Source organism: Podarcis muralis, chromosome 8 (genome assembly GCF_964188315.1).
Source record: "Podarcis muralis chromosome 8, rPodMur119.hap1.1, whole genome shotgun sequence".
In the NCBI taxonomy this organism is placed as follows: domain Eukaryota; kingdom Metazoa; phylum Chordata; class Lepidosauria; order Squamata; family Lacertidae; genus Podarcis; species Podarcis muralis.
The window spans coordinates 66,714,973-66,731,110 of NC_135662.1; the positions used below are offsets into that span (position 1 = coordinate 66,714,973).

Genomic DNA, 16,138 nt, shown 5'->3' on the forward strand with positions numbered 1-16,138 from the left:
ATATGAACCCTATCTATCATCCTGCTAAGTGGTAAGGATTATTTTACCACATGCCAGGTTAAGATGTGGGAAAAAAAGGTTATCTGGATCCAGCCTCTGTTGTCCCATTGTGCCGGGAAAAACACATAAACTGTTGGTTAATTTAGAACAGACTTCCAGTTCAATAAACTTATTTAATGTATTTCCTTCCCATAAAGGCTGCTTCTTCTCTACTCTCTTAGGATGGTAACTAGGGCTTCTAGAACAGCTTGCAGATTTGACATGCTTGTACATACTTTGTCACAACATTCTTTAAAAATACCAAAAGATTCCTTGAACGCCTGCACATTGTCGTCTGCATGTTTCACTGTGCGTCTGAACTCAGACAACAGGGCGCTAATATTATCACTGGCTGCATGGGAAGATGTGTGGAGACCTGCTTCTGCAGCTGCCATGTTTTCACTGAAAGGTTGTTCTTCCAGGTTTTCACGTGAAGTAGGTGGATTCCGGGATACTTTTCCTTTTGGAGATGACTGTTCTTGAACTAGATATTCAGCCTCTTCCATTCCCTGGAGATGTTTCCTCCAAGGAATGAAGTAAGAGGGAGAAACTTCCTCAGAATCAAGCTCGCCAGTGGTTTCCGCCACTGACAACTCCAGGTTGCCATCTGCTCGTCTCTCATCTTCTCCAGGTGTTACAGGTGAGGAGGCTCCTTCCTCAGCTTCACAACCAGCGGTCCGAGCTGCAAACAATGAAAATTTAATGTGCAGTTGAATTGAAGAATATACAGCACAGACTTGCCCTGTTTGGGTGTACACCCACCACAGATTTATGGTCATTGTTCTTGCCCCCATGTTTTCCAGTTGTTCAGAAGGAGGTCTAAAAGGGGGAACTTCTTTATATGCTTCAACTCACCATGTGATTTCAAACCCTGCATAGTAAAGGTTCTAAATCAGATATAGAGTCGACACGTATTGGGCAGGCTACTCTTTTCCAACTCCCCCCAACAATGGTTGGTGTAGAGTAGAGCAGGACTGGCAAGGGTGTGATGGTAGAGTCAGAATCAGCCTTTTTCTTCCCTTATACAACTGCAATTATCTAATACACAAATGCATGATGATGATGATAAATAAATAAGAGGGGGGGTGTCAAATTTTGTCCTCAGGACTCCATATTACCCAAATCCACTCCTGCCATCTCCATTTCATCCCCCCAGGCTGAGCGTCGGTGAGTAGCCCAATGTCACCCAGTGAGCTACATGGCTGAGTTGAGTTTCAAACCCTGTTCTCTCTCTTCTTACCTCAACACTTTAACCACCACATTACACTGGCACCACACCAGATAGGGCCAATGTCTGCTACATATCATTACTTTTAACTTAACTTTATCTTCCTCAGTGTAAATGCTACTACTGCCAAAAAAAAAAAAAAAAGTATAAATACCCTCTGAAGAACATCTTGTTCTACCCTATCTTCCCTTCTAGGTCTTCATTATTTCATTATTACCTCCTGGGTTTTTATTTATTTACTTCAGGGTATGCTAAGGTTACCAGATTTTTTTCAATGAATCCAGGGACACTTTTCAACTTCAGTGGATTTTGTATGGGGACTGGTTTGTAAATCCAGGGACTGTCCCCAGGAAATGGGGACATCTGGTAACCTTAGGGTATGCACACTCCTCACCTACAGAAACAGGGCTAGGGCCGGCACAAGATATTGTTGCGTTTGAGGCGGGCAAAAGGCCTACAGCCAATGCAGCCATCTCCTTTTCTTCTCCCTGCCTGCCTTTTGGGATCATTCTGTTCTCACAGTCGTGACAACCACAGGCTTTCTGGGGCCATTTTGACCCTCAGTGTACTTCTAGGTCTCAGTGTACTTGAAGGAGTCAGCTACCCTCAACGTACCTCTAGGTTAAAGCAACTGTGAATGCTATTTGTCGCCATTGTAGTAGAACCTCAGCAGAGCAGGTGTTCTCTGGGAGGCACCTTATCCACAAAGGCCTCAAAGTGAGGTGAACAGCAGGCACTCCAGAAAGCCTTGCAGCATCCTTGCCACCTGCTTTTTTGCAGAGGCAAATGTTACAGCAGCAAAAGGAGTGTCGCAGCAATAGCCAGGCCAGCCAATTCTCTGCCACTTGCCCAAACCCTTTCAACAGACAGCAAACTTCTCCTTGGGTTGTTTTCTCTATTTGTCCTACACGCTTCCCCACAATATAGCAAGGGCTGAATTGTCTTGATTTTTGGGTTCTACCTTTCCACTGCCTGCGTTTTAAGCTTTAAAAGCGAAGGCCATCAAAGGCAACAGCCTAACAGCATTTGGGATAAGATTTCCGACTTAAGAAATGCAGTATTAGCATACAAGTGAACTGCTAGCATTTGTTTATCTCTAGTGACTTTAGCAATGCAATACTAGTGTATATTAAACTGCTTTGAAGGGGTTTTCTACAATCAAGCGGTATATAAATTTTATGAAATAAGATGCGTTTCTCTAAAGGAATTATGAAGAAGAGCCACTCAGTTCATTAAAAAAAAACCAAAAACCCCTACACACCATTTGAAAACTTTGAAAGGTCTATGCATAGTTTGCTTCCGAAATGGTCAATTTTTGTTGCTGTTTCAGAGTCACTTCCGGTTCCTGATCTTGCATGTTCTTTAGCTTTGCTGAGATGATGAAGCACCTAAAAGATTAAAAAATGATAATGCATTAATTCATCCTATATTAAAAAATTCCCTACAGTTTCTTGTCTTTTTATATTAAACTAGGAACACGTTCACACATACATGTATATCCCTTAACTACTGTGCACTTGATACTGTGCATTTGTGAACTGCAAGGTTGTGTCCAGGCTATACAGGCTGATAGACCTTTTCCTGCAGTGGACCAGTCCCATTCACCTGTTATCATCTTCTGTTTTGCAGATTTACTGCATGGTTTATTTGGAGCACAGATGGCAGGGACGACTATATTCATATAATTAAAGACCTACTGCTACTGCTAAAGCAATACAGCACCCCCAGAACCTTGTCAAAGTTGCAGTACCATACTTGTATGCTATAGAATGGAAATAAAACTGCCGTTGGAGCATGATAATAAACTTGAAGGACATAGCAGTCAGCTTCTGCGACTAGAGATGTCTGGTCATAAACATTTTGCAGATTTAAAACAAAATGGCTTCCCAACAGACTCCCCATCCCTGGGATTTCTTAACTTTGTCACTGCCAGGCAAGAGTCTCCTATAAAGTATTCTGAGTTTCCTCAGAGGAAAGCAGGGTAAGTGTAATAGAAGCCTGAACTTCTATTTTAATTCCTGCTTGGATAGCTTGACATTTATTTTTCTTCTAATTTATTTTATAGTTGTACAATGTTCTACTGTTTCGAAAGTGTCTCTTTAGTGCTTTCTTTAATATTTTATATCATTTTATGTAAAGCACTTGGATATTTCTTTTGATTAAGTGGTATATAAATCTAAATCTTAATGTAACTAAATGAATGAGAGAGCAAGTAGACCTGGATGCTGGGTAAAAGTGGGCCAAAGCTTGGCAGCAAGCTCCGTCCTAAAAAGATTTCTAGTAGAAAATGTGGAAACGAGTTATTGGAGAGCCACTGTAAATTGGATGCGGCAGCTAGACTGGTGACTGGGAGTGGCCACCGAGACCATATAACACTGGTCCTGAAAGACCTACACTGGCTCCTGGAACATTTCCGAGCATAATTCAAAGTGTTGGTGCTGACCTTTAAAGCCCTAAACAGCCTCAGCCCAGTATACTCGAAGGAGCGTCTCCACTCCCATCGTTCAGCCTGGACACTGAGGTCCAGCTACAAGGGCCTTCTGGCGGTTCCCTCACTGCGAGAAGTGAGGTTGCAGGGAACCAGGCAGAGGCCTTCTTGATAATGGCGCCCACCCTGTGGAATGCCCTCCCATCAGATGTCAAAGAAATAAACAACAATGACTTTTAGAAGACATCTCAAGGCAACCCTATTTAGAGAAGTTTTTAATGTTTGAAATTTTACTCTGTTTTTAGTATTCTGTTGGGAGGCACCCAGAGTGACTGGGGAAACCCAGCCAGATGGGCGGGGTATAAATATATCATCATCATCATCTCTAGACTAGATGGACCAATATAACAGGCAGCTTCATCCACTCATGTGAGGAAACCAAGGTCCAAATCTCTGCATGGGTATGAAATTCATAAGGTGACTTTGGCAACTCATGTCCTCTCAGTTTCTTTTACTTGCTTCTCATGATGTTAGAGAAAGACTTGGAAATAAATATGCATCCTACCTTTTCAATTTCAGCTTTGGTATCATGCCGTGATCCGTAAAGCAGCAGGTGAAGGGCAGTGGCGAGATTAACTGGAGAAAACAGGATATTTCCACATGGGTGTTCTTTTCTCACCAGATGGAAGAAGTCAGTGGCAAACTTAGCATTTGCTTCACTGAGGGAAGTCATTGTGAAATCCTTCAGCCCTAGAAAAACAGCAGCAGAACAATTTTTTAAAAAAATTGAATTCTCCAAGTCTAGTTTTTTCAGCCTCCTCCTTTTAGAGTATGACAAGCAAAAGGTATGGTTTGTTTTCTCACAAACTGCGCCTGTAGTTCTCACAAACTGCGCCTGTATATGATGAACTAAGCATTTGTATTCTCATATCACAGAATGAACAATAAACACAAAATAGCTGTCAAACTTCCAGTTGAAAGGAGGGAAATCTCTGTGTATTTTCCACTAGGGCTGAGCTGAAACGGGAGGTGCTTTTCATGAACAATTTTAACAGTGTCCATGTAACATCTTAAATACATAGTTTCTAACTGTCTGAGTTAAACCCATATAACTAACTGAAGAAGAAAAAGATGTAGTAATTGGAATAAAAATTGGTGCCAAGGCTGAGGGGGGAACTATGCTCATGAACAGGGTTGTTTAAAAAAAGAAAAAGGGAAAGGGGAAATTGTATTCTTACAATTAGGGACTCACTTTCCCCCCAAAAGTCATTACTTCAACTTGAAACTCAAAATGGGTAGCTGTAATTCATGTCCAAAAATGCTAGCTAATCTCATCATTAAAAAGTAGCGATGGAGGACCTGTGGCCTTCCATATTGTTGGATTACATCACCCCTGACCATTAGCCTTGCTGGATGGGGCTGATAAGAATTGTACAACAACAACAACAACAACAACAACAACAACAACAACAACACCTCATGGTCCACAGGTTCCCCATCCCAGAAGTGGACTTAGGGGAGGGCAACCAGTTTGCCCGCACTGGGCACCTAGCTGAGAGGGCGCCACAGGGAATGCTGCAACAATGACGAGCAACGGAGGGCGAGAGGCAGGGGGCATGAACTTTTATGTCGGACAGATTGCTGCTGAAATTTTTAACCCCAAAGTCCACGACTGCCCATCCCTGCTCTAAAGGAAGATAACAAAACCATTTTGCCAGATTGATTGATATACCTTACTCTGAAGTATACAAGAAATACACTGCATTTGGGGTATTTATTCTTGAATGTATCCCAAAGCAGACCCTTTTATTGTATCCAAAAGTGGAACCACATAACCAATAGATTGGTTATGATCTATTTCCCCACCCAATATGTGTTTTAAATTTATTATGTTTTATATCCCACCATCATGGAACGCAAGGTGGCCTATATGTGGATCCTCAGAGGTCTCCCATCCAAACACTGACCAGACCTAGACTTGCTTAGCTTTAGCAAGAGTCTTAGCTTCATTTGCCTTCAGACTGTACCTAAATGCCCAGCGTATAGCTTGCAATCTGCCTTGTACCTTGAGCTGTTAATTCAATGATGCCTGCAAAACTGCATTCCTGCTCAAGATTTTAATATACTGCAAATTTCTGGCTGCAACTACACTACTTTGGTCTGTTCAGTGTCCTGCCTCATGGGAAGTTCTGGAGAACTTGATTCGTTACTCTGTTGTAGATTTCGGATTCCCCACCCCCATTAATGGAACAACATGGCTGGTTTTGCTTTCCATGAGTAAACAGTTTTTAATAATAACTTTGAAAATCTTATTTAAACTCATTTCAGTACATTTTTGCATGCTGGAAGTAAAAGCCACTGTTGACTAATTTAGGGGGACAATAATAATGGTAAGCAAGAGTGGTCAGAAGAGCCCAGCATAAAATAAGTAGCAACTTTGCTGGTACCAAACAAAATTCCAACATTCCTTAATATCAGTTGTGTATCCCATCATGATCCACAACAGACCAAGCCCAGGGAGGCTAAACATGGAACACCACTGTCCACAGATTGTGGCTTAGCAACCAATACACAAACAATCTGCTTGCTCCAGAGCTCTCCAGCTAAGATCAATAGGACAACTCTGGAATAAGCAGCTCCACAGTTGCAAATGAAGTCTCCAAGCCCAAATTTAATGTTGACTCCCGATCTCACTCAATCTCCAAGCAAGGAGCAGCTTGACTGGCGCCACTTGTTGCATATTTGCAAATTATTCCCTGTTTCTCCAAAGCCCATTTCTTCCTTTCCAATGGCAGCTGCAAAATCGTACAGTAATTCACAAGAACAGAAGCATTTACCTTCTCTTCCAAGAGGTAGCTTGTTCCATCTGGTGCTTTTGTTTTAGAATGTACCAGGCTATATAGAAAGCTCTGTACACCCCCACTGTCATTATTCCAGTTTGCATTTATACCGAGTAGCTGGTGATTTGATTTGTAATTTGCATAATGAAAACTACCAAGAGTATTATGCATTGAGGATATGCTCAGTAATCACATGTAAGCATCTGTTGTCTTGCATAAAATATAGATGGGTTGATATCCAATTAATGAAGGCATCCACTCACAGAACAGGAGGGGAAGGGAGTTTGGGAAGAGCTAGAAATGGATATTGCCCATTGTAATATTGCCCATGGTTTTAACATGGAACCGCTGGATTTTTCCACAGGTGGCCCAAATTACTACTACGAAAATACCATCAAGCAGGTGTTCCTGGATGAGACTGGTCATCAAAATCTACTTCAGTTTTGGTTCAGACCCAGTTTCAGAACCAAATTAGTCTTGGTCACACCAATAGATGACCTTTTTTGGATCCATGAAAGTGACAAGATAATGCCACATGATTACTTCTCCTGGATCTCTCAGCAGATCTGAAAAGGACCATGTTCAGAAAGTAACACTGGGTGATTATTCCCAGTGATGGCCACCAACCTAGATGACTTTCAAAGAGGATTAGAGAAATCAGTGGAGGAGAGGACTATTCATGCTACTATCCTCTGCTCCGCTCCACAGATGGAGGCTTTAATGCTTCTGAATACCAGTTGCTGGAAACCACAGAAGGGAGTGCTCTTGTGCTGGAATCCCACCTGAGGGTTTCCCACAGCCATCCGATCCAGCACAGTCTTCTTATGTTGTTATCAGTGCTCAAGGAGAGCTTCCATCCCAGATCCTTATGATCTAGTAAGCTGAAAGGTCGGTTTGGGAAAGACTCACTTCATCATTATTTGCTTACACTCAGTCGAGAAAAATGTAAAAATAAAAAAAATGCATTGTGTGTTGTTTTCTTTATTTCTTTGGCTTTTAAATGGTTCTTCCTCTTTGTGCTTTTAAGTCATTTTGAGACATTTTTTTGTTGTGCAAAGTGACTAAGAAATGCAGCCCCATTATCTTGCTGTGGAGCCTTCAGGAAGTCTTTATAATGCTCTTCAGGTGTTCAGAAGAACACATGAGGGCTCAAATGGAAAGGGAGTGTGAGAATGTGTATGTCAGTGTTCGAAAAAGAAAAGGTTCTGACCTCCTTTGACTCCTTCGCCTGGTCCTTGGACCCTAGATGGCACAAAAGAATCCTTGAGAAAGAGTATCTTTGCAGAGTATTGCTGCTTTTATTCTTAAAAATCTTCTTATCTCACCGCGACCAACAGCTTTATACATATTAACTCAACCAGCTTTCAACTAACCCAACCCATGCCACACACAAACAATGACCACTCTATACAGTGGTACCTCGGGTTAAGAACTTAATTCATTCTGGAGGTCCGTTCTTAACCTGAAACTGTTCTTAACCTGAAAAACCACTTTAGCTAATGGGGCCTCCTGCTGCTGCCACGCTGCTAGAGCACAATTTCTGTTCTCATCCTGAAGCAAAGTTCTTAACCCAAGGTACTATTTCTGGGTTAGCAGAGTCTGTAACCTGAAGCGTCTGTAACCTGAGGTACCACTGTATATACAAACATACGTAGGTGAAAGGTTGCATGAGTCATGCCGGCTTTGCCAATTCATTGTAGGCTGCTGACTCATGGAGACTCAGTTTCTTTTGTATTAAAGAAACAGCGGCTAATTTTAAGCCGTGGCAGTTCGAATGCCCACCCTCTCTTGCCTGCAAAACTCTGTGAGGCAATTCCAACAACGTTCTGCTCAAAGCAGTTAAACTATTCCCTTCAGCCAGGAACCCAAATTCTGCAAGGTTTCCAATGGCAGAGAGGAGTTTAACCAGGGGCGGTCTGGCCCACTTCACCACCTGAGCAAATGGGAACTGTCACCTCCTGTCCCAGCATTGCCACTGACCTTCTCCCCTTGGGTGGGAGTGGTGGGCAGCGGAAGACAAGCAGCAATGTGGCATGCAGGAATGCCCTGGGTCTTGGCATACTCTGCAGGAGCCCAGGCGTGCCTTAAAGCGTTGCCACTCAGCTTCTCTGCCTGGGGGTAAGGAAGACAAGTGGCAATGTTGGGTGGCAGAAGCAGTGGAGTGGGTGGAGCATAACCTCTTGCACTTCCATCGCCTAAGGCGGGTGCTTCATCCTGCCTCATAGGTGGACCAGCTCTCAATCTAACTGCATGTTATTGAATGTAGCTGCAGTTTCCCATCAGATCTCCACGTTCAATGCATGAAGGATTAGTGGGTGTCCCTGGCACACACTGGCGGCAGGGCAATTGCACCTTCTCCACCTAGCAAGTTCAAAGCCCACCCCCCCCATGTTCTTCTAAGAGCCTGAAGAATGCTTATGCGCATAGCTGTCAACTTTTCCTTTTTTTAAGGGAAATTCCCTTATTCTGAATAGGATTCCTCGCAAGAAAATGGAAAAGTTGGCACCTATGCTTATGTATCAGCTGAAAGTATCTCACCAAGGTATTTTTTTGTTAAATCATTTAGTTTCCCATTTTAACAATCCAATCAAATCACATTGAATGTTCCAAATTATACAAATACATATCAAATAGTCCAAATATTCTGCCTAAATTATAATTTTTTTGTTGGGACTTCCCATGCTTCAAGTCCGGAGGGACTCTGATCGAAGGTATCTCACCAAGGTATTGAGAGGAGAGCAGGGAGGGGAATGTATACTGCCCTGACCTATTTTGAGAAATAAAGTAGCAATTGATGTGTTGATCAATATATCCTTCTGTAGGATCTGTAATGACGTTTGGCTTTTTAAAGCAAGGTAGCCAAGTATTGCATCACCTTTGGCTGAACACCCCCTTTTCATTAATGCAATTTTCCAATGTAGATGTAAACTTACCAAACTATATGCATGCAAAAGCTGAGAAAACGTTGTTCTGCATCCACAAACAGGCGGTGGGGGGGGGGGGTGCTGTGCAATAGATTTGGTGGTGAATGAGTGACAGGAAATAAGCCAAAGAAGCATATTTAAAAGTGTTCCCTTTGTAGCTACTAAATATGCAAATTGAATGCGTGCATGATTTTGTCTACTGTCTAGATAGGATACACTTCCTCCTGTGTTCCATCCATTGTTATTTTTCACACATAGATTATCATCAAATCATGTTTCTCAGTGAAGCATCCCTTTGAGGCTGTATGGAGATTTCCTGGAATGACCGCTCCCCGCTTAAAACGGGGGGCGCCCTTTGCGTGGACGCGCGCAGCCCCTAGATCTGGAGCGGCTCCAACAGCATAGGCTTGGCTTTGCCTTCCCTCAGGTGGGATACCTGGAGGTCTCCGCCTACCTCAGTCAGTTGTCCAATCCCACTTGGGGGAAGCGTTGCCAAGGAGACCAGGCCAGGTAGGGGAGGGATTACCTGCCCACACAATAGAGGGAGGATCTTACCTGGGAATCCTCACTTGGCTCCAGAGCTTCTCCCACCCTACCCACCCTCAGTTAATGTCTTATTTTGCAGGTTAACTTTTCTTCACAGGTTTTGCAGGTTAACTTTTCTTCACAGGTATGCGGGCGCTGCTACGTTAAGGTCGCTGTTAAAGGGCCGGAAAGGAATTTCCCTACATTGGCAGGTTTCGCCTTTCCCGTAGCAAAACGTCACAACTTTGGCGGTATCAGGCCTTGGGCGGAATCCTTTTGTCCATCTTCCTCTTTGCAGCGGCGATACCAGGGTTCCCCGTTAAAGGGGTTTTCTGAAGAGAGGCTTTGGCCATACACCGAAAGGTCGTCATTGCTCTCCCCTGCGGCGGCGTTACGGGGGCAACTATCTCTGCTTGAACATATGTTCTCCAGAGCCGGCCCATCCCCCCCACACACACACACTGGATAACCCTGATGCTCCCTAGGTCCCCGGCTGGGGACTGGGGAGGGAGAACGCCCAATGCCTGAGCCAAGGTCTACCCACATTTGAAATTTAATAAAGTTGTGGCCAATTTAATCCCATAGCACATTGTCTTGAGTCGTTATTCCACATGATGGGGGGACCGTGCAGGATCTGGGGACTCCGCCTGTCCACGCAAAACATATAGACTCTTCAGGTAGTACACCTGACCCTCTACACAAATACACACACACACACAAATTCATTTTCAACAACGTTTAAAGAATTTAGGAGGCATATGACACATTAGGTGGCATTTCCAGATGAAACCGCCGCCCCCGCCCCCCCATTGTAACAGGGAATCCAAGCATCTTTTAGACAGCTAGCCCGTGTCTTGCAGGAAAGTCACATTTTCCTAGCTGGAAAGTTTCATGAGGCTGAAAATGTTCACACACATACACTGTATTGTATTTGGAATGGTGTGTTTACTATGGTTCTGCAAATAATACCACGGGGCAAGGATGGGCAGATGGCAGATCAGGATTTACTCATTGATCTCTGGATTGTATTTAATAGATATGCAAATGATCCTGAGTGCTGCCCAATGCAAGTCCTACTCAGAGTAGATCTACTGAATTTCGTGGACATGATTAGGGTAGGTTCATTAGTTTCAGTTGGTCTGCACTGAGTGAGACTTAGTTGAATCCAAACACTGGCTCCCAACTGTTTAAATATGGTATCCTTTCCCCTCCACCACCTCAGATTAGATTGCCAAATATAGGGTAACCAGAGATTAACTATTAAGAGATAGGACTGTGAGTTGAGTTTAAATTCCTCAGAATGCACCCAGAGGCATCCAGTTCTGTAGTTCTACCTGTGTGCTTTTTGTGCCTGGCTCTGGTTTGTAAATTTTGGAGTTCTTAAACAAGGTAGACCTGGGAAGCTTGAGGTCTGCCCACTGTTGCCGTGGGGCATTTATTGGCCAGTTCCCATGACAGCACCATCAGATCTTATTCCTGTTATTGTCCTTTCCCTTAATGAACTTTTACTTGAAAGTATGCTTGGTCTTGCCTTCAAAATTACTGGTCTTCAACTGGAGTTCTTTAACTGTTCCCATAATGTAGAAAGGCAACCATATGTGAGAAAGTAGAGACCTTCTGATGTGCATGTTAAGAAGAAGATGTTTCCACCTTGCATGTTGAAATCTGAGGTACATCCACTCCCATTTTTAAGGGCCATGTATGAATCGGACCTCTTACATACTGTTCTTCAGTTTTCTAAAATCTTGTATTCTAAGAGGAAACTCATTCGCTGAATGTGGATTCATATGTAGCCAAAATGGCGCTGTACCCACACAATAGGGAGGAATCATACATATATAATACATCATTTTTATTTGTATGAAGTCTTTCCGTGCTTCAAACCATGCCAAAGGCAGCTTACAACATGAGAAAATACATAATTACAGCATAACAAAAGTAGTCATAAACAATCAGTAAAACATCAAAAAATACACAACCAAATCAAACATGTTGCACATAAATTATAAGCTCTAAAATAAAGATACAAAAATAATAATATCAGCAACAACAATCCCCAACAAAACCCCCTAAACAACACCCCAGCCCAAGAGTTCAGCAGACTCAGTTTTTGTAGCTGGAGACAACCAGGACCCCACCCTCCCAGGCCAGGTGGAAAAGACCTGCAAGGCAGGGGGCAGATCTCCGAGGACTCAGCAGGTTTGGGGAAAACCAAAGATTTGCCTAAGTACCAAAAGAAAAACGAAAAACATGGCTGGCCCTACTTGGTACACATCAGCATGTTTGACAAACATACATCTTTGAAGAAAAAGAGACAACAATGTGTTATTTGAATGCTTGCTTTTATTAAGAATCAGTGGTACAGAAAAATGTTACTGGCACTGAACACAGTGACAATGCTTCTTTTTGGTGGGGGAATTTATGAGAAGAGTCTTGCACAAGCAACAATTCTAATCAAGCTGACAAAGGTCACCCTAAAATATTAGCAAAACTTCCAGCAGTTTTCAAGAGCTTTTTGCCAGCAGCCATGTAAATATTAGCATATAAAAAGGGTTGGGGGGAGAGAAGGAGATTTAGGTTTTAGATGTTTTATTCTGGATTAAGATCTGCTAGGTTTCAAGCACTCTTATAAAAGGAAATCCTGGCACCAAATGTCTTATGTTGTCTACCTCTCACTGTACTGTAACTGTGTTATGCTTATACTGTATCAGTTTTATTCCCAGCCACTAGAGTGCTGCTTATTCTGGTCTAGCAAATTTACCAAAGGCAATAAGGCTTTGGGTGCATTTGTGCAGGACAAAATACAAGAAAGGATGGTTAGCCAGGAATGCCTTTGGCTCCTGACGTGGACGCCTATCCCTTGGGCAAGTGGGGGCCTCTGCTTCTTCACCGCCCTCCTCATCAATCTCGATGAAAGTATCGTGGACCAGCTGAGTCAGAGCCACACCTTCTGTTGTGGTTGCGCCAGATAAATCTGCCTTCTCGGGATCAGTCAGAGGTGACAGGTCTAAGTATGCATTAACTTCGACGCTCTTTTCTAAGCTGAATTTAGGGATAACCACCTCAACTTCTTCTGGCTTCAGAATGCAGGACCAGTTGAGCAGTTGGTCGTAGCTAAGTCCATCTTCCAGCTGGAGGTGCAAAAAAATGACAGTGATGTGATTGATACACTGATCAATAAAAGAAACCAGATTCAGATATCATTGTAAAATGAGATTTTTGGTAGGAAATAACCGCATGACATAAATTTGGCAACATACATTGACACAAGAATATTTTTCTAGCACATCATACCCCTAATTATTTTTCAGTTGTTTCAAAAATGTCATACTGACATTTAAGATTCAACGCTTGCATAATTTGTAACATGACATGACATCAGCCAGGCGGGGGCTGCTCATACAAGGTTGAAATTTATAAGCAGTCAAATGGTGCCTTGTGTCATTTCTAGAGTCTCAAAGTTGGTGGGACCAGTTTGTGATTCCCTGGTTGTGCTGGGTGGCACAGCAGAAGGGTGGCACAGCAGAGGTACCGCAGTCGGAGGGTGGCAAAAGTAAAAGAATTTGATAATCGAGCAGCAGCCAGCTTGGGAGGGTTCACACTGACTGCAGTTGGAAGTGTAGGAAATGTGTAACAGGAACTCAGTGACCACAGCTCAGTGATAGAGCTTGCCCTTTGAGTGTAGAAGCTCTCAAGTTCAGTCGTTGGCATCTCCAGTACAGTGGTACCTCGGGTTACATACGCTTCAGGTTACAGACTCCGCTAACCCAGAAATAGTGCTTCAGGATGAGAACAGAAATTGTGCTCCGACGGCTCGGCAGCAGCAGAAGGCCCCATTAGCTAAAGTGGTGCTTCAGGTTAAGAACAGTTTCAGGTTAAGAACGGACCTCCGGAACAAATTGAGTACTTAACCCGAGGTACCACTGTATAGTATATGATGCATTTGAAACACTGCCACGCTTGAGTAGGCAATGCTGGATAAATTACCTGGCCTGGTTGAAGGCAGTTTTACATGGGTTTGAGAGTTAGGAACATAGGTGGGTGTGGCGTTTGCCTCCTAGGTGGGTCATAAGGAAAGAGTTAAATGAGTGTGATGTGATTGGCCAGAGAGAAACTGATAGGAGGAGTTAGAGTTAGAGTCGGAGTTGTGTGGAAGTCAGTTGAGAGTTGGGGGTTGGAGAAGAAAGAGGGAGGATAAGTCTGTGGGTTGGTTGGTTGGTTGGTTGGTTGGTTGAGTTGTGTTGTGTTGTGTTGTGAGAGAGTGAGAGGAATTGTTAGGTGGAGTCAGATAGATAGTTGGGATAATCAGTTTGAAGTTGTTAGGAACGTATAGGACAGTAAAAGAAACTAAGATTAAGAAACTGCCAAGAAAAATTAACTGAAACCATTAGCTTGTTCATGCCTATAAAATAAACTTGATTATTTGTTAATGTTAACAACTGTCTGGACTCCATGTGTACCTGAGAGAAACGGGTTGGTGGCAGCGAAGAGGCAATCACAGTGGTGGCACAGGGATCAATAGACCGTCAAACGTCCGGGGACCCTGTGTGATCACCACAGTTGGCATCAGTGAAGTGCTTCCGCTAGTGCAAGGACCTCTGTTTCTGCAACTGAACTTCTCCTCCCTCTCCTCCTTTGTCCAATCCAAAGTCCTTGCACTAGTGGAAGCACATCACTGATGCCAACCTATCTTCCTAACTCTCAAACTTGAACCATAAACTGTGACCTGGCTTAGTGAGCTATAACGAATGTGTGTGCTCAGGCCCCAGAGCCCTCTTCAGGTGTGGACAACAACAGGGGAAGACAACAACAAGCCCTACAGCTGGCAAGCAATAGGGATCCTCTGAATTGCCAAGCCTGGCACAAAAATGAGGGGCTTTGCTTTTTGGTTTTGTCAGTGCTACAAGCAACTTCAGTTTCAGAACCTGTTTGTAAAGGAGATGTTAGCCCTATGCAAAGGGGGAGGAATCATCAGAATGTCACCTGTTGAAGAGATTCAGGGTCGCAGTCTCTGGGCAGCAAAATGAACAAACTCAGCTCATTGTTTCTGTACGGAATCTCAAGCATCTGCACATCACATCCCTCAATTGTGCCGATATTATACTGGCCCTTCCGGTACATCAGCTGCACATTTGTGCAAACGTCCTGTGAGAAATATGAAGGAAAACAGAAAGTCAACTCATCTTTGTGCTCTGTGGATTAGTTTTGTTTTTGTCAGTAACTGATCGGCAGAAAACTCTGAAATGACATATTCACGCTTACCAATTCAGACACGCGGAAATCCTTTTAGAGTTTCAAAACACCTGTTTGGCTCAAGATGCTGACAAATTCAAATTCAAATCATGGGCACCCATGAAAATTTCAAAACACCAGTCACGTTATAACTTATAATCACAAGCAACAATCTCCTGGTCTCCCTATGCATGTTCTTGTTCTTAGTTTAGTTGGGTGGGGTGGGGAAAAACAACAACTGAAATGTTTATGCACAGACCAATGCAATAGATACAACAGGCAGAAAAATCAATAAGTGGCCTACCAAGACTCTCTGCAATTTTCAAGTGGTCTGTGGGAGAAAAAGCTCAGGAACCACTCTTCTAGAACATAGACTAGGCTTCCCCAACCTTGGCCCTCCAGATGTTTTTGAGACTACAATTCCCATCATCCCTGACCACTGGTCCTGCTAGCTAGGGATCATGGGAGTTGTAGGCCAAAAACATCTGGAGGGCCAAGGTTGACATAGACCAGTGTTTCCCAACCTTAGTTCTCCATCTGTTTTTGGACTACAACTCCCATCATCCCTAGCTAGCAAGACCAGTGGTCAGGGATGATGGGAATTGTAGTCTGAAAAACAGCTGGAGACCCAGGGTTGGGAAACACTGACATAGACCCATCCAATTAAATTGACTGGCAGTAGGATCAGAAGAAATTTCTTAAATATTTATTCATATACCACATTACTAAATTCACAGACATCATTGTCACACAGTGATAGGACAGTCACTATTTTATATGGTGTTTTAAAAGAAGTGAACCAATATCATGGAAGATAGGTCTACCTGTGGCTTTTAGCCCTGATAACTAAACATGTAAACTTCATGTTCAAAAGAAATGGAGCTTTGAGTTCCATGGAACTGAACCAATATTCCCCTCCAGA

General features: G+C 43.2%; 1 protein-coding gene across 1 annotated transcript; it reads right to left on the minus strand.

Moving 5' to 3' along the window:
* Nucleotides 1-209: 209 nt before the first annotated feature.
* On the minus strand, nucleotides 210-4,428 carry LOC114601384 (uncharacterized). Its single transcript, XM_028738592.2, has 3 exons — nucleotides 4,261-4,428; nucleotides 2,529-2,655; nucleotides 210-721 (listed from the first exon to the last, which is right to left on the minus strand). Exons 1-3 carry the CDS (start codon nucleotides 4,426-4,428, stop codon nucleotides 210-212), a joined length of 807 nt encoding a protein of 268 aa, XP_028594425.2.
* Nucleotides 4,429-16,138: the final 11,710 nt, after the last annotated feature.